Source organism: Camarhynchus parvulus, chromosome 10 (genome assembly GCF_901933205.1).
Source record: "Camarhynchus parvulus chromosome 10, STF_HiC, whole genome shotgun sequence".
NCBI classification, from domain to species: Eukaryota; Metazoa; Chordata; class Aves; order Passeriformes; family Thraupidae; genus Camarhynchus; species Camarhynchus parvulus.
Window position 1 is genome coordinate 7,079,020 of NC_044580.1, and position 27,541 is coordinate 7,106,560.

At 37.5% G+C, this 27,541-nt stretch overlaps 1 protein-coding gene across 7 annotated transcripts in view; it reads right to left on the bottom strand.

Moving 5' to 3' along the window:
- TCF12 (transcription factor 12) overlaps positions 1-27,541 on the bottom strand; it is a 158,648-nt gene that overhangs the window by 107,369 nt on the left and 23,738 nt on the right. For all 7 annotated transcript variants that reach the window (XM_030954930.1, XM_030954931.1, XM_030954934.1 and 4 more), the window contains exons 4-5: positions 10,783-10,856; positions 8,792-8,860 (exon numbers count right to left, since the gene is read on the bottom strand). In XM_030954930.1, coding sequence (XP_030810790.1) covers positions 8,792-8,860; positions 10,783-10,856 — 143 coding nt within the window. The remainder of the gene's footprint in view (positions 1-8,791; positions 8,861-10,782; positions 10,857-27,541) is intronic.

Consider the following 27,541-nt stretch of genomic DNA (forward strand, 5'->3'; position numbering starts at 1 on the left):
GATAAAAGAGGATCCATATCTCAGACATTCAGCAAGTGGTGCCCAAACAAGGCCCAGAAACTGCAATCTTTAAGACATCTATATTTACAGAGTAACTAAGATAAGTACTGAAATTATAACACAGGTAAGACTCATTTAATACACAGTTGCACATAATGCAACACAATCCACCTAATGCACAGGACTGTTAATGGTCCTCCCCATGTTAATATTGCATATCCCCTCACAAAATAGAGGGATTGGAGAACTGGGTGGGTGGTTTACACAAAAATGAATATTCTTCCTTCCATCATGAAAATTCCTGTGAAGAATACTTGATATCATGTTCTTTTCATATACCCTCTCAGTTTCCCAGAATGCACTTGCAACCAATTACCATAGCATCCAAGTTGTACTTACACACTACCAGACAAATCAACTACTTCATCTACCTGGAAAATACTCAGGGTTATCCTTCACAACACCAAAGCCATTGAAAACAAAACATTTGGTATACAGGGTGAAGACGTACTAAGGGATATGCAAGCCCTTTAAGTAGAATTGGGCTTTTCTGGACTTGAATGCAATTCCTAAAATTAATTGTATCAGGCATTTCATTATTTGCCACTAGAGAATTCACAATTGTCAAATTGCAGCCTATGCCTTCACCTAGAGTGGACCAATGTAAAGAGGTTTTACCTTGGCCACCATGCCTGACACCAGTTACTCAGTCTCAGGATTCAGTTATGGATTATCAACTCAGGCTACAGAGCTCTGTTTGGATTAGAAACCTTGGGCTGATTCCTACAAACAACTCACCTCCACTAAATGAATACAAAATAACCACAAACACGTGCAGTTTTGATTTAACAACTTTTGCAATTCACAAAAGCAAATGAAGAAAAATCAGAAGAGCTCTAAGGACAGTGATTTAAATTACAGAGTTTTTTCAGAGCATTCTTCACATTTAAGCTGTACTTCAAATAAAATTGCATTCCTCTTACCATTCCTTGCTCTTGCATCTTTATTGTTAACCTACAGAGTAAACAGCAAAGTACTACTACTGGGAAGAGTTGTAACCAACCATGAATAAATCTTTAGAAGCTTCCAGTAGCTTCTGAAAAGCTACTGGAAGCTTCTAGTCATACAATCAAAGCTCAAAAATGTATTTAACGAATACAATAGTGCAAATCGACAACATCTGCTTATTGCTCAAAGAAGAACACAGGTGAAAGCCTTAAAAAGTCTGGAGCATCAATGAAGGACAGTGGTTTTTAAGACACACCCTACTTGTGTGACTGAGTAATGAAGAGAAGACACAATCAGCTGGCACGTGAACTCATCCCTCATGGCAAAAGCAGCAGAAGGTGGCCGGGAGGGATTTCCATGACATTCTATCAGAGCCCCTTTTCAAATCCATGTTTTAAGCAGGACTCAATAATACATACTGCTAAATTTCATTCTTCCTTTCTCAGAAAGGCAGGAAACCTCAGTTCCTGACAGTTTTGAAGACTAATCTACTGCAGCTCACTTAAATATAGCTGGATTGATACAGACTGCAAGCAGAAAAAGGAACTAATGAGTCATGCCAAAAGTTACTCTCCCCTCTTGGGAAGAGCTATTTGATGGTACATATTCTGGCTGGTGAGGTCATTCTTTGGACCACAGGTGGGCTTCCAAAGCCCTTTGAAGCATTTCTACCCCCTGTTACCTGCAGGGCACGTTTAACACAGAAAGGCTGGAAAGAGACATTCCATGCTGAATACACATGCTCATTTCTGCCTCTGCGCCTCCTCAGCAAACCTACCAATGGATTGCTATACAGCAGAGTGCACACCTGGGGTGTTTAGCAAATAACTGGCAAAAAGTCTACAAAATAGGAGTTACTGGACAAATTTATTTCCTGTTTTAAGCACTTTGTTCTGAAGGGACTGCAGATAGCTGAGGGCATTTTTCTGCTTGCAGAAAACAAACTGATTTTGAATACGATTAGATGACATAGCTGTAAACTCAAAACTGTCTTGCTTGTTCCAACCTCTTACATAGCTATTACAAAAGCAAGTTTTAGCTTTCCCAAAGGAAGACAAAACTTCTCTTTCTGTACTGTTATAGCCCAAATAAAGTGCAAATGGGGTTAACTGTTCCCTTACAGCATTTTGTAATGTTGTCACTGTTCACTTTGCCCAGGCCTCTCCCTGGATCTCACTCTGACTGTTGTTTCTGATCAGAAAGACCAAGTCAGATACATCTACAAATAAAAGTATTGTCCACTAATAATACCTGTGATGAAATGCAGCTGAAAGACTACTACTAATTAGTACTGCAGTTTAATTGAGTAGTGAAGGCACTCCCAACACTGCATGCTCTTTCTTAGTTTTTCAGGGATTTCACTGGATTAGAGTGATGTTCTCTAATAATTCCAATTAGTAAAATCCACCAATTTAAAAATTCCACAATTGTAACATTCATTCCTACCTCTTCTGGGTAAGGTGCCCCAAATGCCCAAGTGATTTAGGCTCTATCTGTATCAGGATTTTCCGAGCACAGGGATGCTAACACAGCCAAACCAATTAAAAATCTGACACTATTTACAAAATCATTAATACCTGTACGCAGGACACCTGAAAATTATCTTCCATAACGTATTATTCTAGAAGACTCAGAAGACAAAATGGAAAAAATCCCCAACCCACACACCCAGAGTAATCACATTGCTTACCAGGCACGTTTATCCTACCAAATCATGAGAGAAGACCTGGCACAATGAGTCTATGCCCATTTTACAAACACAGCAGTAATTAACCTCCTAAAATTCAATGTCTTTCAATGACCATTAAAGTTCTGCCATTTTGGTTAAATTTAATTACAGAAGTCACATAAGAACAAGTCAAAAACCTTTCCCAGTTCACTGTCCCCACCCTTTTTCATTGCAGCGGTTCCAGGTTTTCTGTGGGATTAATCCTTTCCCATTTACTTCCCCTTCAAAAACAAAAAACTATTGTCTCTTAGCAATTATTTTCTGAAGTCACATCAGCATTTGTCCATGCATAAGCAAAACTGTACTCCTGACCCTAAATCAAGTTGTAGGGTTTTTGGTTTTATTTTTAAATAACCACAACATCTTGTTTCCACTTCAGGGTAAAATGTGAAAAATGGAGAAGACACTGTCACTACATGGCACACCATTTTCCTATGCATTTATTGAGTTCACACTCAACTCATTGAGTTGTCCTCCCTGTACAATTGACTGCTCCACAGCATTTCATTTGCTCAAGTCCACTAGACTAGAGATAACAGGGGTTTTGTTTGTTTCTCCTCCCTTAGCCCCAAGCCCTCTCCTACACAAGTCCCTGGGAACAGACCAAAATCTAAGGCTCGTAACCAAGCTGCCAGATCACTAAGCACGTATTTGCATTTTAGCAATTTACAATATAGCTCAATTACTGCCTTTAAACTTAAGACATTAAAATTCCACTAAAATGAATGGTTGAGTTCACAGTTTGACGTGGCTGCAGACCAAAAGATTAAGTTTAATGAATGCTGCTTTCAATTCCTTGAGTTTTATAGTTTGGCTGACTTTAAATAACAAATATTAATTGTTTAAAGCTCAGGAATACTGAGGTCCCTTGCAAGCTAAATTTGGCAATGAACTTATGAATCAGGCAACAGTCATCCAAATGACTAATGTGTAAATGAACGAGTGAAGCTACTGCTGAAATCCACTTTATTTTGGATTATCTGGGCCTCCAAACTAATCTGAAAGTTCTACAGACAAACAAGAAGGGAAAAAACACAAGGGCGGGGGGGTGGAGTGAGGAAAGAAAGAAAGATGCAGAGGCGGTGAGCGACAGACGGACAGACCAGAGAGACCAACTACATCCAGGAACACGGCGCTGAGTCACTGACTGAAGGTTAGACAAGAGGTTCTGTACAAAAGCCATACCAACATGTCCTAGTGAATTTAAAAGATTATGGATTCCATGATTCTGAATAATTCCAGAAATACACAACCTTAAAAAAAAAAAAAAAAAAGAGTATTTTTAGTAATTTAATCTATTTATCTGTCAACAGCTCTTAGAGGAAAGGCTAGAGAACCAAAAACCTGGCTTGGTCTACTGAACACAGAGATCAGGAAGAATGGTGCAAAAATTAAGGTAAGCTAAAAATAAATCCAGAGAGGAATACTCTTCCTTTTTGCCTTGAGGATCACTTGCACTGTATTCACTGATTTTAACAGAACATCAAGAAACATCACATTGGCACAGGTCACGGCCATAACTCCATTTAAATCATGAACCATCTTACAGCAAACTAGCAGTGGGAACAATGTTGTTTCCAAGCAATGACCAAACTCCTCTCAGGAAGTCTGGAGCAGATGGATGATGGTGATGGGAGTCATCCCACACTCCTTCCATTGTTTCATCCATGTTCCTCTCATTTGCCCACTGCAATCCAAACGCTAAAGGACCAAGCTGAGACCTGTCTGATGTGCCAGGAAACAAACACATCTCCCTCTGCAGGCTCCATGTCTGCCACCTCCCAGCCCCCTAAGAACAGCCAGGACTTCAACCTCATCTCCTTTAGCTGCACGAGAAGCTTGGACAATACTCCCTAACCAGAGGAATGAAAGCAGTTTGCTGATGGAGACCACCCAGTCACACCAGAAACAAGGAGCTTTCTAGCTCCACTTTCCAGCTTCAGTTATGAGTCCCTTTCTGTAACCATCAGCAGGTGTTAACATTCAACTACAATATCCTAAATACAGAAATGCAGCTTTTTGTGTTATTTGGTTACCTACTACCTGCTTTTGCCTTGCCATGTTGTATCACTACTCCAAATTTCACATAATATTGGGACAAGTCAAGAGAGCTTTCCCAAGTAACCTTTTAAGTGTCACCCTAAGTAACATGCTTTGTAACAGAGTTCTAAAACTATTCATTAGCTTCTTTTCCCACTTCTGGTTGAAACTCACAAAACCTGTGTGTGCAGGAATGGAGAACAACTGAAAACACAGTTTATTTCTTTTTTCAAATTTATTTTGAATGTTATTTATTTTTTAATAAACATAATTTTCTCCAGCTCTAAATCCATTTCCAAGAAGTTAAGTTACTGAGTGCCAAATCTGATTTTAAACAGCTAAACCCAATAGCCCGTTACACCTCTCTAAACTCCTGTGAGACAAATATCAACATGATATGCAATAGGACAATTCCCTGGCCACATGGAAAACCAATTTGTGAACAGATTCCAATGCTAATTCCAATGTGGTAGGTAGTTGCAATAAAAACAAAACAAAAACCACAACCAAAAGATCCACTTCTCCAATATTGATGAAATGAAAAATTCATATGATAGAAACCAGATTTTTCTAGCTCTTATTATCTAAGCAATAAACCAGGAGATAAAAATGATACAAGTATAGCCAAAAGACTAACAGCAAATGCTTAAAGAAGATACTTGAAAACCTGACTAAAGCATTCAGAATTTAAAAAACAGAACTTGCTTTGAAAAATGCTGCTTGTAAATCAAATTATAAAGTAGGCTGCATTTGTAAGTGTCCTGAGCACTAAATATGGAATACTTAATTTGGGCTTTAATTCCACAGAGAATCATCATCTACGTTGTAGAATACGTCAGGAAAAGCAAATAACCAGCAGCAGAATCACCAAACAACCTCCCTCCCCCATTAAAAAAAAAAAAAAATCAGAGGACAAAAAGGACACAAATACAACAGACTTGATAACACTTACTGTGTTTCTGTGTCCCTCTTGTCTTGTTTTGCTATTTAACAGCTTCCCTTCTTGTTATGTACCTGAGATTAAGAGGTATAAAATACTATTTCAAAACCTGCTATCTCATTACTACTTTTTTACTTCTTTGCAAATTAAAAGTACTACTTGGGGTGAGGAGAGTGTAGTTTGGGCATAAAGTATTTCAGATTCCAACTCACATCTGAGTATTTTACATAGAGTAGAGGGAAGAACCTTTTGCCTGATGCTACAAAACCATCTAACCTAACAGTGCTATCTTGATCAGTTCCACTCTGGCTTCAATTAAATACATAGAGTTATGTAAAGGAACAGAAGGATAAGCTGCATCCTCAGCACTGAAGCTAGATTCATGTTAAATCAGGTCAAAATGTACACTCACAGCTTTTAGTGCAATGTACATGGTGCAAATTATTTGAAATATCCACAGTTCAGATTTTGGAAGAAAAATGCCTCAGCTAATTTATGCTAAATTTTTAACAGTTACAATTATTATGTGTGTATATATAAAAAGGAAATCCATCAAGGAAATGTCTTATGAAAAACATTTCAGATATGCTTGATTTGGAGACTGCAATCTGAACAGATCAAAAACTGACTTGCTCCTTTTATTGCTCCTTTTATGTTATGACAAAACCAAAACAATGAAAGAAAACCTCACAGAGCGTTATTCCTCATGAAACAGCAATCATTAGCCACACCACAAGAACCACTATAACCAAATAAAAAGTTTAATTACTCAAAAAAAGGTGACTATGCTGCTACATTACAAATTACAACTCGCAAATACACAGGAAAGCTACAAAGTTCAGGATTATCTCACTACAGGGAGACAAAACTTTCAAGTGCTGTAGGGCAATATATTATTGTACAATATATTATTGTGCAGAAGACATAGTACTCCAGTCAAGTACCTCAGAATATGCTTTAAAGAGCTCAGGAGAGCAAGACTTTCAAAAAGCAACTTTACCACCCTCTGCAAAAGACACTAAGAGCTCCCCTTCTAGTGCAAGGCATTATGAACACAGGCAATAACATCTGTAGCTCTATATCACTCAGATAAGGGAGATACTTGCATACATCAACCAAAGATATTCCCTGAAAACCCACCACTGCTGCCATAGAAAGGGAAAAACAAGATGGGAGACTAGGAAGAAAAACAAGCCCCACAAGAGGCTAACTCGGTACACAGTATTGTGTATGGAGTTCAGTACAGCAATTCAAGAGTAAGGGAGGCCATCAGCACATCATAGAATTCCAGTGACTGCTAAGCACCACTCCTGAATTATTCCTATAAACAATAAAGCTTTCCTACTTTTGCCTTCACCTCCGCAATAGAAAAATGAATAATACGAAAAGATTCTAACAAAACAGTTAGCATATGCAAAAAGATTTTGCTCCCAGAAGTCACTAATGTCTCAATTTGTACCTTTTCACAAATCTAAGACCATCACAGCAAATTCAGACATAAATACCTGCTGTTCTTTCAGTGTTAGAACACTGTTTAGCATTAGGTAATGAAAAGACAAGGCTCCTATATGAGGTTTTCTCAAGCCTGCTGGGATTCCTTGCCTTAAATGTTACTTCAAGACACTACTGAAGTAAGAATGGTTTAGCTTTCAATAAGGTATTACCAGAGACTCTTAAAATAAGATAAACTGCTATTACATATGAGAGAAGGTTCTTGTCTGAATTAATTATTGATGAAAAGATTAAAACCCATGACAAACACCCAACCCCAAGCACAGGAACATACATCTCGTTTTCACAGTGAAAAGAAATTACCATATGTTTTCCCCAATTCCCCAAAAAAAACCATGCTCACACCAACAGTCTTCAATAATTCCATGAATAAATCAAAGAGTGGATAAACAAATACAGTAAAGTTTGCTCATAGCAATTTTTTTCAAATAACCCTAACTAAAAGTTAGTGCAGAGTTGCAAAGCAAGTTTTCCATTAAATTGGTAATAAAAGCACAGATAAAATCTGGTGTAAATAAATACAAAATGAACACGCTCAAAAATAACTTAATGTCATAACAATGTAGTAACTATGATGCAATGTAAGACAAAGTATTTTCTGCATAGTTTTTAGAACATTATCACACCCCAGCTCAGTGGCAACAAGTAAGAAAGGAACAGAGAATGAATCGATCATTCTGTGAGGCAGAAATGTATGGTACCCCCTCCTCTATACTAGTGCATGCAGTCAATCACCCTAACTCTGAAGTTATGCAGAAGGAGCAGAAAGATTCAGGGAACTGCACCAAGAACCAACCACAGGTTGGGAGCAGTGACCATATAAACAAAACCCAGTAGATGACAATCCTTCAGCTTGGCTGAACATAGGAGTGGCCTGTAAAATAAAGGTGTTTGCAGGGCAAAGATTAAAAATTATTAAGTGTATCAGTAACTATTTGGAACACAGGAACATGGGGGCAATCAGTTGCATCACTGGGCAGCACACAAGATAAAAAATCCATAAGCTTCAGCACAAAATCCTTGTAACTGTTGCCAAAACTGTAACCAAAGCCAGAAAAAATCACAAACAGCAGAGAGCAAGCCCACCAACAGCTATAAGAACCACGTCCAAAAGGTTGGCTCTGTCCAGGAAATCTAAGCAAAGAGCTGGGGTTGTGCTAGGACAGTACACAGTAAAGGTGGCAAAATATTTTGCCCTATACTTAAACAACTTCCTTATGCACCATTGCTGGCCACAGTCAGAGCATTTAAAATGAACTGAAACAGACCTTCCACAGGATTTGGGAAGGAAAACTATCCTTTGGCCAGTATTCCATCATCTTTTTTCATTAGCCCTCAACAGGTGTGCACTAAACTATCACCAAATTCCAATTCTATGCACTTGAAAACTGCTTCTCTTTCAGTGTCTTTGGAAATTCCTGTCAATAGTGAGCCAGCACTTTAAATTCTTAATAATTTTAACATTATGTTGTGACCTTTAACAGAAAACTCTAGTAGCAGGCTCCACATGGACTTAAAAAAAAGTTGAAAATCACACACAATATAAAAAGAATAAGTGGTACCTCTTGAGATTTCAACTTTTCTATGTCTGTGGAGAGGTCTGAGCTTTTCCCATGAAGACTGCCATTTTCCTGTAAACAGACAAACAAGTAGTAAGAACAATTAGGACAAGAATAACATTCTACATTGAAATAATGGGGAAAAGCACTGGATTAGAAACCTGAACAACTAAGACAATTACATCTTACTTAAACTGTGTTAAGGACACAAGGAATAACCTAGAAATGTAAAAGGCTGTGTATGATTTGCCCTGCCTTCTGAGAAACCAATCTATACTCTCACAATACAGAGCCACGCACTCATTTTGCTCTTTCTCAGAGACATCTGGTCTAGCAGCACATGTAGGAGTAGACAGAAGTTATCGTTATTCAAAATCCTGAATTAGTAATTTGCCTCATTAGTTGAAAGAAAACCAAAAACTAAAGACCATACATCATAGCCAAAATTTATGCATGCAAGCTTGATTTAAACTGGTAAACAAAGTCCAGTGCTTTTTCAGTGAATTCAGAAGTGAAATTCCTGTGTTCTACTTTTTTTGCAGAAGACACCAGCCACAAGACAAATTACTTTGTGGCTCTTAATCTTTACCAATTCTATATACAGAGAATATGTATTTCTAGTGTTCACTTTTCTGGGGAGAACACAGGAATTAAGTTTTCCTGTGAAAAGGAATTAAGTTTACTTTAAAAGAAAATTCTTGTCACCTAAATGACATTCCAGATTACCATTCTTTATTGCCTCATTAAAAAACCAAACAAAAAAACCTAACCAAACAAAAAAAATCCCACAACGAAGACACTGCCTTTACACTATTCAAATATTAGCTGGCTGATCCTCTACCATGCAAAAAATTGAGATTAATGCAGCCACACAGCCAATAAATCACAGGCTCAAATTCCAGTTAGGTCAGCTTAACTCATAATCGATTAAAATTGATCAGCAACATAAAAAATGAGAGTCAAAACACCAAACACATGATAAAAACATGAGTTACATAAAGCTGCATAGTAAGGTTGCATTTCAAATGTAGAGGAGGCCTTTGAAGGTTCAGCTCCATGCCCCAGGTTACACAGGAAGTTTTAAAGAATGTGTAATTCCCATGTTGCACAGAAATATTTCTTCCATACAAAGTACTTCCAAATTTATTGTAATTTATTTACTAATGATCAGTAGAAAAATCAAGACTTCATGAGAAACCTTCCTACTTCTGTCTTCCAGAGTAAGGCAGAGGCTGTAATAACACCCAGTGAGCCAAACAAGGTCTTGCAGCCTACCCATCTCATTCCACAGCACAGGAAAGCTGCAAAGGGGCAAGTGCTAGCACAGTTCTGACTCAAAGGCACTGAAATCAGAACATCAGGCTTGCTCTGTATATCTAGTTCAGGTACCTAGCTCATTGGCCTTTTAGGGAGTAAATATTCGTAAAAAGAAAATGGAGTAGGTGAAAGGGAACGTGACGAACTAGGGGTAAGCTTGCTTTGACCATTGCATTTAGTTTGAAAAGGGTCATGTTATTTTAGGATATCAGATAGTAGCAAGAACCTTCAGCTCAGTAAGTGGGATGGATGAGGCTGGAACAAGAACAGGAGGAAAGTATTTAAAAAGAAAAGCCTCTCTCCAACATCATGACACAGCACACACTATAGCTGGTTAATGTTAACAGAGAGGCAAGTGTTCCCTACACTTGGCCGATAAACCTGCTCCTAAGTAACATGACTTCTACTTCCAATTTCTGACTGTTTGTTAAATAAAATACATGCTCATCATTCAAGCATACATATAGTTTATTTTCATGAATTCTAAGCCTATATATTTTTTTAGTCTTAGAAATATAAATTGATGCTGTAGCTTCTCAAAGTCATTAAAGTCTCTAAAAAGTCCTAATCTGTATATTTAAAGGAGTTTCCCTTCAAAAACTTCGCCAAATCATCTGCTGATTTGCTCTGTACATTCCCATGAACTTTCATTATGAATTATTAGGTGGGTATCTTACCCTTGAAGATTCATATGAAGGACTTGGCTGACCGCTTGTTCCCCAGGATGTGGCACCTGTTCGCTCATCCATACCTAGCAATAAAAAGAAAAATACAAACCTGTAAGAAATCTTAGCAAAAACAATGTTTTCTGATGCAACCTGCAAAAATATTCATCTGCTTCCATACACTCTAAGTAAATTCATCTGCTTTCATATACTTAAAGCAGTGTTTCTAAAAGCAAAACTTCAGATGAACAGCTTCCTTATTAATTAAGCTAGCTACAGAGGAACCTGTTCATTTGGACACCTGCAGCTGCTGAAAACAGGAGCATAAAAAGCCAAGAAATTTGCCAATCTGCTGTCTGCCCAATCCAATCCATAAGAAATTAGCATGAGTAACAAAACAAGCACAACGATGTGAACATCATGGCTTTTTGAGCAGCCCGATTTATCTGCATCTCAAGCAAGCACTGAAATATTGCAGCACATACTGTGAAACACATACTTGTTAGCTACTCTTTGCTCTTGTATCTTGCTTAAGTATTGTAAAATGTGCAAAATTATTTCCCCTGCTTGGCCTTTATGTGACACAGAAGATATTTTAGCATAATGGGGAAAAAAGGCAAGACAGACTGGTTATATTTCAATGGCTTAAAAAACCCACAGAGAATCATGGTCTCTGCACTACTAAAACAGTAATATTTTTTACACTCTGTAACGGTTCTTTTAGAATCAGTTCCCTTTATGCAAATCCAGGTTACAGCTCACAAGAGAAAAGGGAAGGAGAAGATCTTTAAACACTGTATCAGAATATTGACTCCATGTATTACCCAATTTCTATCCAAATTTAATCGGTCTAACCACCTATACACCACATTCCCAAACAGCTAATTGCAAAAACACCTGAATTCCTATAGCAAATTCCTTCACAGAGGATAAGGCTGTGACTATTCTAACAATTAGGTTCCTGATTATCTGCTTCACAAGACATTTCTTTGTCACATGTGGAACACATCCATCCTAAACTGCAGGCTTCCAAGCACTCTGGCCTACAAAATGCAACTCATTACGTTCCTGTCACACAAACTTTTCTCATAAAGAGTTTTGATATAAAGCATAAATTCTTTATGTGATATATACTATAAACTATTTATGAAGTTTTATAATGTCATAATTTATAAATAAGAACTAAGTGTCCCAATTTATAAATAAGAGTAGAGCGCAAGCTACTCCATACAGTCATCTCTAAACCCTAACTTTATATTGCAACTATAAAATGTTCATGCATATTTCTCTTATGGCCATACTGCAAAATCGAAAATGTAGACTGATACTGTAAATAACTACCTATGGATTGTTACTATTCTAATCATTATTTCCTTAAGAAATGTGCTTTATGAAGCTATAAAATAATGTTTTGACAAAGCCTACAAAAAGGAACGTTAAACTGAAAGTACAGTAAATCACTCAAATAAAAACTACAGACACTTTTTGTGCACTGCAGGAAAGATCCTCAAGGTTGAAGAAGGCTCTTTGAAAATGCAAAACCACCACTATCTTGAGCCAGCAGTTTGGGGAAGTTTACTGCATTTTGCAGCTGACAGTATTGTTGTTGTTTCATTGTAACTGGTCCAGGAGCTGAGTAAAGAGTCGTGGCTGGCACTGACAAAGGCAAAAGTAATCTTTTGGCACAATTGACTCTTTTCTGCCAGAAACAACAGTGCCAGTAATCCAGTCATTATCATAACAAGTCTTCCATTGCCTTCGTTTCCAAAGAGACATATGTGGGGTGAGAAAAGAAAAATATCTTACTGCAAGACCAAGTCCTTGGGAAAGTTTAAGATACAGTAGGTTATACCAACCCATTTCAGGAGATATGTGACTAGATAATGGTTATGCATAGAGTGTTCAGATGCTAAGCACTGAAACATGCTACTCATATGAAAATTTGAGTCAGTGGGACATAAGGACTTATGTTATGGTTCTGCTTAATCAGCACATGTACAGCTAAAAATTCAAGTATTTTAATTCTACCATTTGAATTATGCAAATAAGTTGTTTAAAGAAACTGTTCTAAACCAAAACGTAACTGCTTCAGATAAGGAAGAAAACTAATTTCTGACTAGTTCCCAGAATTCTTTTTTTTCTAAAAAAGTCCAGTACAGTTTACTATTCTAGCTAACTTCCCTTTTCCTGCCAGGTGTCTTTTTCCTCCTTTTCATGCAGCATTTTTCATCCTTATAAGCCCCAAAAAGGCTTACATGTAGACCTATCTCTTACACAAAATTTTCACACAAGGAAGATGCTTTCACATTTTAAAAGCTCTGTGAAGGCTACAAGAAAAAAGGAATCATGTATTGCACACAGAACACCAGCACTCTGACTTACTGCTGCTTGACATCTGGATTTGATTTGGAATGATACCCCTGCTGCCCTTGGTCTCCATCAACATGAGACACCCAACAAGTGCTGCCCCAGGCTGCCAGCAACACTCAACCAGGAAATCAGATGTGTGTCACCATGGTGCTCAAGGAATCTGTTCTGCTTTGTACACTAATGTGTTTCCCATGGGTGACAGATGAAAACCACCCAAATGTAAGATGGGACAAAGACCCAGACCATTCCTAGCAGGATGGGCACAAACAAACAGCACATATTTTAACAAGCCAAAAGTAACTACATGACTGAGCCAGGACCATCAGATTAACTTTTAAATGTAAAGCCCCTGAATTGGGGAACACTTGGTAAGAAAGAACATGGGAATCATCTATGATAGTAAATTCAATAAAGTCTCAAAGCAAAAGTGTCATGAAAAGAGTTCCAGTGTTTTCCTGGAAAAGGCAAAAGACAAGAGAGGAACTAGGGGGATCATCACCTTTGTATAACCCCTTCCACAAGGCAATGCAGTGACCAATTCCAGTATCCATTAACTCATCATGGATGAATTCATCATTAATTAATCAGGGATGCTAAAGAGCATAGGAAAGCTGTGACAGTTAGCAGAGCACTGAAAAATGTGCAGGGCGAACCTGCAGTATCACAGCCTCTGTAGGTAAAGAAAAAAAAAGGTGGAAATTGAACTGTATTTTTATAGAGGTCCAAAAACACAGACACATGCATTCGTGCAGATAGGAGTAAAACAAGGTTCTACCCCCACTTCCTTTTTTTAGTAGGCATTGAGGACGGAAAGTAATTGAAATGACTCATATTTCATAGTTCTCAATCAAAACTGACTACTTCCATAGCACATATGCTGCAGTTTAATTAGGGAGTAACTCTCTTAAGTGTGATGTTTGTTTGAGCAGGTTCAGCTGGCAGTCTGGGGCTGGGCTGGCTCACAGGGCAGCTCCACAGCACTGTGTGTCCCAGCGAGGACACTCCTGACCTCGGCCAGCCGAGCACGTGGAGCACGGCCCAAAGCCCAGAGCATGGACAGCCTGCAGGAAAGGCTGTGTGTCCTCGTCCCAGGAGAGGCCGTGTGTCCTCCCTCCCTCAGGGAAAGGCTCCGAGGCCTCGCTCCCTCAGGGAAAGGCTCCGAGGCCTCGCTCACCTCGGCGAGACCCGGCCGAGCCACGAGGATGCTTTCTACATTGGCTTTCTGGCTTTATGCATGGCAGTCTAAACAGGCTTTGTTTAGCGTCACTTTTACGATGCTGCTGTGAGCATTTCAAGCTATTCTAGAAAAAAACCTGAAGAAACCTGTTGCCTCATTATTTCAACATATGTGTTCATTCTGAAGAAACAGATCCAAACATTCATCTAATAAAAAAAAATTGGATCTTACAATCAAACTGAAATGAAGGTTGCTCTTGGTGGCATAAGACAAAGAAGACTATATTTAAAACTTATTTCAAGAGACACAGGCTCTAATGTTCGTGTAAACACTATAATATACTTTATAGGGTTACCATCTGCTATGATGTTGATCAAATAAATGATTTGACAAAAAAAAATCACATTGTAGATTGTTATACTAGGTACTCAAGGTATGAGTTTCTATCTTTTATAGCTTCTTTATCCAATTTTGTTTCAGAGTAATGATATTCCTTCAGATAAGATTCAACATCTGAAATCAATTACAAAAAAACCTACAGCACAAACCATAACAGCACTGATTGTGTTTTGCATGTCAGACACACAAACATCTCAATCTACCATTAAGCCATATATTGCAAACGTCTATTGTGAAGTATGATTCCAATTATTACCCAAAATTATATTTTAGGTCTAGACTTTCTCATAAGGGGATGAAAACAGTAATAATATTTGATGGAGATTTGGTATACTCAAATATTTTAACTTTCAATAGCTTAAGACTAGTTCTCTTGTTGTTTTCAATTAAAACTTTCTTTTTTTATACTAGATGTAATATTTTCAATAATATAATAAAACCATTTATTTGCTAACAAAGAACGCAACATTCACAAGTCAGATAAATAAATAAATGAAGACAAGACAAAGTTCTAATGTTTATTACTAGGGAGTGGGAAAAAACACGGATGATAAGCGGACCAGAATGACACTAAAAACCAAAAGCAGCTTCGACAATAGATACAACATGGTAGGCTTAAAATATCCAAAGCTGAGAAAATTAATCAAATTGAGAAGAGAAATGAAAGGCAGCTGACCTATCAATAGTCTAACCACTGAAGTATCATTGGGATAAACTCAGATGCAACATTTTAATTAGGTAAAAGACAAACCACTTTAATTTCAAACTACATAAATAAAGAACTTTCTCTCCATCCACCTTCCACCATAAAGGAAAAGAAAGGGGAAGTGCAAGCATGGAGGGGGACAAAAAAAAAATTCAACTCTCAATTCAGACTGTTTCTTGAAGAATGTACTAATCGTCTTGCAGCATCTGGATACAAAGTTCCCCCGCATCCCTTCAGATCAAAAAGCGAAGTTGCTCCCCAGTAACAAATTTCCTTATCAGAGGCACCAGTGGGAGTCGCAGAGCATCCTTTTGTGTACCTTTGCTCCAGAGAAAACCCATGGAAGAGCTACAGATATGCCATGGAAACACCATCTTGATTCTGTCATCTGGACTTTACAATTACTTCAGGAAACTTCCCAAGATAATTTTATTAAATTGCACAATGCTGCTCACTCCGCTCCCTGTATTGAGCCATGGCGCCACAGATTGAGCTCTTAACCCACTGCACAGTGTAAAAGTGACATTTCTACTGGGTTTAACTATCAGGTTTCATATCTTTCCCCACCTGCCCAGCAGGTTCATGGCCATGGGAGTTGAGATCTTAACTACCAGCCTCTAATGGCAGGGATTTAAGAAGTGCAAGGAAGCCCTACAGAGAAGACCCCTTGAGGGGACATTGGTTACCTCAATTAGTACCCACAAAACACTGGCTTGCATTTGAATATTAATCTTTGCAAAGATCAGTTTGTAATATCTGTTTGAAATATCAGCTGTGATTATTAATAGTGGTAAGTAAATTCATTTTCATTTTTGAAACATTGCTTATCGTGGAGATTCCCAGAACATGATTATCTGACAGCAAAGAATAAATATCCACTATGCCTGTCATTGTGGAAATTATTTGAATAATAGTAAGAAGATATGCTATACAAAGTTGATTTCTCTCTAAAGAACAGGTAATCACAATTAAAACTTCAGAAGAACAAAATTATTCAAGTTAGAGGGAGGTACAGCAAGTACACAATTTACCTGGACAATAACCAAGACTTAGACCAATATTGCCACTGGCAGGTATTAAAAATTAGTTGTAACTTAATACATCATCAAATTGAATTCTCCCTGTATGTAAAACCTATACTTTCATAAAATTATTTGCAAGAACAGTATTTCCTCTGGAAGAATAAAACTTTGGGGTGTATGCCAAAAAAACTTTCCAAAACAACAAAAAACACTGTATAAATTCCAAAGAAAACGGGAAAAAAAAAACCTTGCTGGTTCAGGAAAACTGAAGAAAAGTCTGAATTTGTTTTAAAAGTGTCTATTAGCATCAAGTCAGTACTGGCAATACAGTTCCTGTACAACTATCATGTTTTAGATTTGTTTCAACTCATTAGCTAAATATAATTTGCTATGAAAAAAAAAGCAATTACTACTTTTAACTCGATTTCACAAATAATCCTATTCATTTCTTGCAATGAGACCTATGTATTCTGTATTCCGTAAGAACAACACTGGGTTATAAACTCCTGTAAGCGCACTGCCCTTACCGAAATATCAGACTACCTGCTTCTCTCTGCTCATATTCTCTGCTTCCTAGACTCTAAATCATGTCCCCAAACACGCCAAGTGACCTGCCATGACCGGACACTTTAAATACAATGCAACCCACTCAAAATAAAATTGGAACTGGCATTTCCCACACAAACTGTACTAAACCAGAAAACTGCACATTGCTATGTGCATCTTGCCAGAAAAGGTACAGCAGGTACTGTTCAAAGAGGAAAGCATATTTATAATACTGCATGTAACAGGCATTTGTTAGTTGTGTATAGATATTCAGACTGTTCAAGCATAAGTTAATGACAAAAACTATAAAAAATAGCATTTAAACTAATAAAAAAAGGAATTTTCCACGGAGGTGCTCAGAGCACTACACAGTAAAGCTATTCTTTACACATACACACCGCCAATTTCCCTGTATTAATACAGGTTTTAATACTACTCTTGGATCCAATTTAAGGTTAAATTTTTTTTAAAAATTAAAATGCTAATATTAATAAATTATCCTGTATACAAATAATATTTATATGTGTGCCCACAGAGTATATTTTGAAGCCTCCCTGGTCACAAATGTGAATAAAGTACACCAGCTTAGAGATTAAGCCTTTAGCAGGGGCACAACCCAGAGCTTTTATTCACACACAAACACACACAGTTAAACTGCTATTAAATTGCATCATGCTGCTTATTCCCTTCTCTGTGCTGAGCCATGGAGTATCAGGCTGAGCAGCTCTAACATGCAAGTCTCAGCCCTCCAGTACCAGCTATCATAATAATCCTTTCTACTGGCAAATGTTCCTGTGGTTACTTCAGTTATGACTCAACTGCTTTATATAACCACACACTTTCAAATACATATATACACATATATATTTTTATATACACACCAAATCAAGGCCAGTGTCACAAGACTGCACACACCAGGCCAAAAATATTCTAATACAGCCTCACAGGCAACAGCTACTGTTACCAACTGTATAACAACACAACTGTACAGAAAACTGCCAATTCAGGCACCAGAACACAATTAATGTGAGTTACACCGTGTGTAACTGAGGTTCTAAGTCTCATGAGCAAAGAAAACATGGCAAGTGTGACAGCTTTCCTAAGAACATGTCTAAAAATGTTAAGAAAAAGTATTTTTAACCATTTACTGTATCACAAGGTGTCCGGCAAATTTTGACTCTCTTGAAAACAAATTCCAAGATCAACCTGAGTTCAGTATCCTTTCATGGTGTTGATGATTGCCATGTATCTTTATACACATACAATTAAGATAACACAATTGCAAAAAATTAAAATTACTTTGTTGATATTTAGAAGATCATTAATACCTTAACACTAAAATCTTTCAAGAGAAAAAGACCCTCTGACATATCAAACGGGGGGGAACAACTGAAAATGTTTTTGAGAAACAGCATATATTTTGACTTTCCAAGTTCATGAAGGTGAACCAGTGGAGAAATCAAGCATCAGACAAAAACCTTGGAATTTAGTGAGGCAGAATTTTGAATCTTAAGTATAAAGTTTTAAGTATAGGCAAGAGAATGCCAGAGTAACTCCATGTTTACAATAATGTGACTGGAAACAAAGGCTCTTACAGATAGACTGTCAAGATCACAGAAGCCTGAGAGTGAACTTGAGAAGATCTGGATCAAGCCACTTCACAGAAGCATGTGGAAGAAAACCTAGACTTTGCCAAGGTACACAGCACCTCTGTATCTGATTTTTGGCAACCCTACAATACTGAAATCAAAAGTCGTTTACCAGTAGCATGGCATCTCAGCCTCTCACATTAAAGCAATGCACTAACATCTTACATTTTTCATAAAACAAAGCATGTAGAATACAAACAAGTCTGAAAGGTTTTTAAGTTTGCCTCTAGACAGGCACATCCTCAATGAGATGATTTCTTACACTTTCTTGTTTTAAAGAGCACATCTAAGTCAACTGCAGGAATTAACTCTCATTACTAAGCAAAACAGAAATTACACATCAGGGTTGTGTGACCTTAAGTTTGTGATGAGAGAATTCTGGTTCTTTCAATACAGCTGGGGGAAAGTGTTTATTGTATGAAAATTTCAGCATTAAACACCCTCTTCTAAGTCTGAAAACAAAGCTTATCTGCTCGGTATTTAAACAGGGAAGAACACTTAATGGATAAATGCAAGCACTGCACATCTGCTCACCTAAACAAGAGCTGTGGTAGGATAGCTCTAAGTTAGATGTGGAAAAAACAATAGAAGAAATATAGCCAATATTGACTTACTAGAACCTGGCTCCCTTATTTCTCCCCTCTTTTGCCAAAAATCAAGAAGAAATCCTCCATACTTCATCTTCAATCAAGAAAGAAGCTTTTACGAGATTAGGGCTCCACCATTTGCCCTGCAGCACAGTGAAGTGCCTTCCAGTTTGTCCAAGGGAAAGGCTGCACCTTCCTCCCTCAGTAAAAGAGCTGCCTAGGGCAAAATGTATTTTCTTCTATTATTTTAGGTATGGAGGGGGAAAAAAAGGGATAAGGTAAACTATTAAAAAATTTCTAGAAACATCTCTACTTGCATTTATATGACTGAAAATTTGAGCTGATGGAAGTCAGCATCAGCCTGCAGTGTCAAGAACTACTTTTTCCATTATGCAATTTGTACCAACAAGTGCTTCCCCCTCCATAAGGGAGTTGGAATGTAGTAAGGCTCTGGCCAGATGTTCTCCTTCTGCAGAGGTCCAAAAGCAACAGTTCTCAATAATTCCATTACTTCCATAAGTCAAAGCCAGAATCCAGTCTGAACAAACGGAGATCTGGCACAGCCTGTGCTGCTAGCAGGGCCCTGAGACACCTTAAAAAACTCAAAAAAACCCACCCCAAGAAACCTTTACTTTCTCAACACTGAGACATTTCTTCCAACAGCTTATTAGACAGAGCTTTTACTGGTATTGTTAAATCTCATTCTCAAATTAAGAAAAAAATATGTTCTCTGACAAAGGAGAGAAATCTGTTTTTAAATGTGCCAGGTATCATTACATCTGCTCAAATATTTGCTGAATCAAGCTCCTTGCTGCCTGGGCTGTTAGCTGCCTCCTGAAGCAAGCAGGCAGGCTTTGTGTTGACAGCTCCTTTAGTGTGAGTGGCAGTAAATGATGGTGTGCCCACAATGCTGGAAAGCTGATATGATACAGTTCAGTCTCCTGCATCAACAAACAAGGTGGAAGGATGACTGGGGCCTGATGTTAATGGGCCTTGTGCTAATACACAGCAGCACTGCAGCAACTGAGATGTCTGAGGGAGCCTGGTTCATCTTCCATCCCCAAAACATTTGTTTTTCTTCTTTCCACTCTTTCCCTTTGTTTAAAAGAAAGGCTGTGCTTCCCCTTGAACTAAGATATGTCACCAGAGTTCATGGCAGGACTAAGCTGCATGACACCCATATTCACTGGTTTCTCCTTTCATCACCAAAGGGTATCAGCTGATCTACTGATTTCTGCTGCCCTTCAGGAACAACCCACATTTTAACATTCTTCTGGTAGTATATCCATATTGTTAGAGCTTTAAGTCTGGAAAGACTACCCTTAAACAACAAAATTACACTGTCAGAGGATCAGCAGCGCAGAAGTAACAACTTTTTGAGTAGCCAAGACTCCCTGTTCAGCATTGTGGTCTTTAAATGCTAAAGAGTAATTAAAATAGTTTAACGTTGCTAGTTTAGCAGAAACATGCAACTATTATCAAAATAATTTAAAGTAGTATCCTACTAACTAAAAAACAACTACTAACTTTCCTATTCTAGAAAACAACTACTAAATCTGACAGAGTCTGGCTCTGGTGGAAGTGAATCCAGAAATATATGCATCTGCAGTGAAGATGTTGAGATTTCTCCAACTTTATTTCTCAACTAAAGTCTTTTTTTCCTGTTTGAAGACTTTATTGATCTTCCTTTTATTTCTTCTGCTAGCTTTTCATTTAACAGTCCATAGTCTGGTTCAACTGCATAACATTTCTCCTTGGCTTAAATCCTAAATATCACACTTTTTATAGAAATCTGAGTTTTCAATGCTTTTCTGGTAACAAGTGTTACATGAGTTAAAACACTCTTAATAAAATGCACTTAGAAACTATGCACACTCCAGAAGCAGAACTTTGACAAAAAAGTTAGAATTGGAATTTATAGTCAAGTAACTCCATTTTAAATTGCCTTCATACTCTAACAGCCAGAACAGACATACCTGTAGCTGTTAAAGTGCACTCATGCCTTTGGTTTTGTTGGTTTTTTTTTTTTAATGAGGACATGTTGAGCTTTGAATACCAAATAAATTTGCTGTCGTTGTTTCTCCAGGTATGCTGTTACAGCAGTTCTGTAGGTTACAGCTAGAAAATGCTGAAAGCCAATAAAATATGGTAGACAGTCTTTCTGTGGACAAAAGCACCCTCACCTAATAATTATCCTTCTTATAATAATAATATGGTATTACAGACTTTAAAACATTTACCTAAGAAGCCAGAAAGCAAGTGGCAATCAATAATTAATTATTTCCATTTAATACCCCCTCCCAGGATGTTTCAGAAGTCTCTCCTTTTACAAAAGCCCTAAATAATCTCCTAATGTCATTCCTATAAAATTACACCTTTGTTTTAGGAACCAGTTTCTAGGGATATTTAACCAGAACATTGGAGTGAATGATTTACATTAAATAGGAGAAATACTCTGATTTTAATATTACAGGTGAGCAAGAATAAGAAGTGGAAGGATTCTAAAACCCTTCCAGACCCCAGCACTGCTGGTCCCCACCAGCACAGTGTCCAACAGACCCAAGCCATGAGCCAGCCTGCTGCACAGCCCCATCAAAGCTCCTGTGCAGAGTGAGCCTTCACAGGCCAGCAGCACTTCCCAACTCCAGCAGGGGATTCTGATACAGGAATCACTGCCAAACAACAGCTTATGAGTCAAGGTTTATGTATGCAAACACAGCCTATCCTCCCAAAGCTAAGGGCTGGCTGCCACCCAAGGGAGGCCATCCTGCTTCCCTTAACACGTCAGTGTCCCCACTGCCCACAGCCTGCCTCACATCCTCTTCCCTCACACCAGCACCAGGGTTCTAGGGACCTGCAGTAAACCTGCTCAGAAAGAAACCAGCAGAAAACAGACCCATCAAAATAACAAATCCTCGCTTGGTTTCTGGCCAGACTTGCTCACAGAAGTATTTCACTACTGGGCCAGGACAGCACCAGTGCTGGCAGAAAGGAAAGGGAGAGCACAACAATCAGAGAAAGCCAAAGTCAAGGTTGTGGGAAGGGCCAGGGAAGCCAGCCCATCACTTCTGAAGCATTTACTACCTCTGAGACTGGCTGTATTTAAAAGAAAAAAAAAAAAAAAGGTGATTTTTTCAGGGGAAAAAATAATAAAAGAAAAAAACCCAAGTACAAGAGCTCCAGTAACAATTTTATTCTACTCCGTTTACTTAACATGTAAAGCTTCTATTTAAAGATCACACAAAGGAAATAAACATGTGCACCACTCAGGGGTATATCAGCAATTTGGCCTTTAAAAAAACTCTGTGTATATTACAAACTGCATCATCAAATCATAATTTTCAGGAATAAAGTATTTCTTTGGATTTTATTTCTTGCCTTTTTTAAGAAAAAACAAAGGAAGCCACTTCTACACTTTAGAGTTTACTGTTGAATTTTTAAACATCAGAGCAGAACTTGCCCTGAGTAAGATATATATTCTTAATCAATTATCAAGAAACTAGAACATTGTATATACTTTAGCCCTTAAGATCTCTCTACTTTTTATTCTTCTTAAGGACTCAGAGCAATCATTATTTTAATGTTGAGTGTATTATGGGACAAACAAGACAAAAAAACTAAAAAAATTTCCTATGAAATATTACACCAAAAAGAGGACAAATAACAGAGTAAGAAGAGCACAGAAAAACAATCAATACCTGCTTTTATTAAAAAAGTTTCAAAGTGAACGAGAACTTCACACATGGTGGAACCTCTTAAGACCTGTGAAGCCTCTAAGTCATCCGAGAACTAATTAGGTTTTCAAGAAGTCTTAAAATTTAATACACCCTATTCCTACAGAATTTCAATTGAATATGGATTCTTAACTCTTTCATTGTAAAATCAGAGTCTAGCAGTTCATAAGACAGTGCAAAAACACAGATGAAGCTAAGCCACTTCATCGTATTTTCCATTAAGAATGAAATGAAGTACAGTTGAAATCAAAATTCTATACTTGCTGTACTTGATTTAATCCAGAGTAATGCCATCTATAATGCTACTTACAGAGAAGTAATACAAGAATCTGCTGTGGTGCCTGTATTGATCTAGCGTTGTACGGAACACTTTTTCTATTCAGAGTCAATTACACCTCCTCCACACACACATCTCTCATTCTAACACAAAGTTTACAACTTTTTTTACACCGCAAGAAATTTTCTGCTAAAGAAAATACAGAAATTATAAAAGGGAACATCTGCATTTTAAAAAGATCTATCAGTCTTAATATTGGGCCTAAGAAAAATATTGACTAGAATTACAACAGTGTCATTATTATGTGTATGCCACCTTTCACACAAGAAAATCTACTCAAAGCCATTTTTAAAACAGATCCAAAATTAGAACTCTGTACCTGCAGCAATCTTTAGGCTGTTAAGCTTCCAGACCACAGGCAGTTCATAGCAGGGCTGATTAGCTCAATCACAGCATCTTCCTAACAGCAGCTGAGAGCCCCAGACTGAATCTAAATCACATCAAGCAACTAAAAGCACAGACAAAAGTACTTCATCCTCAAAGCCTCATGTATACTAACATAAAAAGGATGGATAACCTGCAGAAGCTCATGAGTTAACTAAAACTCTATGATACATGTTTCCACAAATACCATATATTTCAACCAAAAAAAGCATAGTAAGTCCCAAAATCAACTTCACGAACACTGCTAAATGATGGAATTCTGTCTGAAGTTAGTGACTACAAAGGTGGTTTCAGCACCAAAATGTTATTGGGAGTGGAAGACAATATGCTATTGAGGAGAGATAAGGGGAAATAAGAGCTAACTGCTCTAGTGAGGTTGTTACCAGCTTTTCCTTTGTCCCTTGATGTTGTCAGCCTCACTGGAAAGGAAAACTATCTCTGTAGGATTTATTTAGTTTTCTTTTCAAAGCAACTGAAGTAATTCAAAGCCACCGACAGCTTGAGTAAGAATGAACCACCTGTAGAGGTCAGCATTCTAAAAGCGTATCAGTAAAAATGTAACAAATTGTCAAATTCTCTGTTTTGGAGGAACTTGATACTATGTGTGTTGAATAATGATAACCCAATGCACCTACACACATGCATGTATCCTCTGTCCTTTACACAAATTGCATGGAAATGATTTTGCAAAATGTGGAAGAAGAAGATGAAAACAAAACTCCTGAACTGGTTCATCACAGGAGTAACGCTTGAATAAAATCAGTTTCCTAAGGCAGAATAGAGCCACCACTGTGATTAAATATTTCATGAATTTAATATCAAGAATTTCTATAGAGAATTAAATAGAAAAATTACTACATAGATGGCACAGGCAACTTTTAAATTTACATTAAAAGATTTCCACAGTATATCAAATGGCAAAATTCCTTCCTAGAGCAAAGAGTTTTGCTCAGCTCATATCATAAAATGGTATAGTAAAGGGTCTTTCTGGAAGACTGAGAAATACTTGCTCTAACAGCTCAAAAATTTAAAATACTGTGTAACAACTGAAATATATTTTACTAGATCATGAAATTCCATTATATACAAAAGAATACCTGTTTTATTATTATGCTAGAGGGTGAAAACAATTGTAAGAATTCTGATAATTTTATTTTTTTTCTCTGAGTGTGTGGCAAGATACCAGGTTTAATCTAAATTTCCTGTTGATTTCAGGAGGAAAGCAGCATAAAAACACAGGAAATCTCTGATTTGTTTCTTTTGGTTATGTGCAATTCTTCTGTATTGTCCCAGGCATTTCAGGCAAGGTTGCTCCTTCTATGAAGAGAGAAGCAACATGACTTTGCGTCATAAAACTAAAAAAGGAAAGGCTCACAAAAAAAAGTACTTGGTCTTTTTCACAGGAAAAAATCTAAAATGTATATATACATATACATATATATATACACATATATATATATATATATATGTAAGATGAGTCTCCAGCAATAAAACCAAGGCAATTCAAAGGAGTTTCCAGAAAACACTCAAACCTCAACACTATGAAGGAGAAAGTTCTGCTGCTTGAAACGGGTCACTATGAATAGAGAGGATTAAAACAAAATTGTGTTTCTCTGTGGAGCACTAACTTAGTGTTTTTTTGAATACTTTAACCTCATTCTCTTATGTTTGCTTACCCTTTTGTTTGGTCTTTAGGACATGCTACAGATGATGATTTATTTTCTGACTGCCAACCCTTCCCTTTGGGAAATAGCTTTTGTCTAAGGTTCTCCAAGTTTCCATCCTCCTCAATACCCTTCCAGTTCCAGTATTTGGCTGTGGCTGTGGATTGTACAAACAATCCCATCTCCAGACATTCACTGCCGAAGCAGAGCCTGGCAGCAATGGTCAATAGCTGCATCTGACAAGGCCTCCTGGTTTAGGAGCCTCCTTCCCACAAGTCATAATCTTGGCTGTTCCCAACTTTTTGCATTAAAACCAAGGAATCCATCTACTAATCCAGAACACTCATGTGATCCAAGATGCAGACAAAGCAAGCACAAAGGTCTATGAATAACACAACCTTTGAGAAATCCTAGCAGCAGAACTCCCTGCATCATGGAGCTCTGCACTCTTCAGCCTATTTAAGCATCCTGAGTGTGAAGGAATTACTTGAGTGCATAACCAGAATATTAATATCTCACACTGTCCAAATTCACAGTGAGTCTATCAAATAACAGAGTAACTACTTCAGAGCAAAACTTTTTTGCTGACTACACACCATCAGCAGTACCAACAACAGCAGCATCCACACATTTCCATGCCCACTTACACACTGCTCTAAATTATGTATCACAGTTTGGAGAAAACACTGCCACAGCTGGCAAACATGATCCTCCACTACCACTGCCAGAGCCACTGGATGCAGTGATAGACACTGTCCCCTTACAATTTCACCTAATTTTAGGAAGCACTCAAGTAGTCAGCCATTTCTGAAAGCCTAAGGATAAGCATTTATTTAAAAATTCACTTGAAATCCTGTCTTATAAAGGATATCCTCTGTAAGTCTGCAAACAAAAAATACTTGCAGTTACTGTGACAGAAGCATTGCAAACCTCAAACAGAAGGTGCAACTTCCTTGTCAGTAGTTTTCTATTCTATACCCACATCTGTAATACGTGGTAGCAAAAGCAGAGAAGAAAAAACAGTGAAATGGTTCCACAGCCAAGAAAACAAATACATCCATCCATCCACATATATATATGAACATGTATAAAAATATATATTTATAAAAGTTTTCTTTAGGCATTCCAGATCAAGAGTCCAGGTTAAAACCAAATAAAATCAAAAGAAAAAAAATCTTTGACATTTACACATCATCTTTAAAATGCAGAGGAAGGTATTTTTTCTATAGCTCTTACACAGCAAAAATTCACAAAAATATGAGCCAGACTGTTTCAGCAATTTTTATGTCCCTGGTGGCAAAGTTGCAGCTACCCATGGAGCCTCACCTTCAAAGTCACTTAGTCTAAAATCACTCATTTCTCTGAAAATACTGTGGATTCCAGCAAAGTCCCAATACGGCCTGAAACGGTCTGGGAGGGAGAGTAAAAACGTAAAGGACAAGGAAAAAGAAGATACACACACAAAGAAACTGAAACCATTTGCAAAGCACCGATGGAAGTATTGCCCAATAACCAACAGGTGTGCTGGGCTCCCTGGGCACCCCACAGCTGCAGCTGTGCCACAGCAGGAGCTGCAGCTCCAGTGCAGGGCTCCTTCCCACCCACAGCACCCAAAGCAGGCTCCCTGTGCTCGCCCGAGCAAGGCTACCCCGGAAAGGCAACCTGCGTTACTACCTCAATACCTAGATCTGGTATTAAAAATAAATAAAATAACATTTTATTGTTTTTATAATTTTATTTTATGTATATATATATATAAAATAGTATATCTTATTATATATTATAATAATATATTATTATTATATATTTTATTATTATAAAATTTATTTATTTTTAATACCTGATCGGATATTCAAAATAAATAAAATAACATTTAAAAAGCTCAAATACAAAAGCTCACACACAACCTATTGCCTACATTTTAATCAAGAACAGAAAGAAAAGAAAATGAGAGCAGATATTACTTGGCTAGATTTAAAGGAAAAGGACAATATTTTTCAATAGCAGGCTCCATTTCTCAATATGACCATGTTCCAAAAGATTAGATAACAGTATCAGGCAACATCAGACTATTAATGACACAACCCTACAGAATGGAGAAAAGTATTTAAGCATGATATTGACTTTGTAAGATTTAAGATACCAGCACACAAACAGCCCATCCTTTTCTAACACATTAACGTATTGGTATTAAAT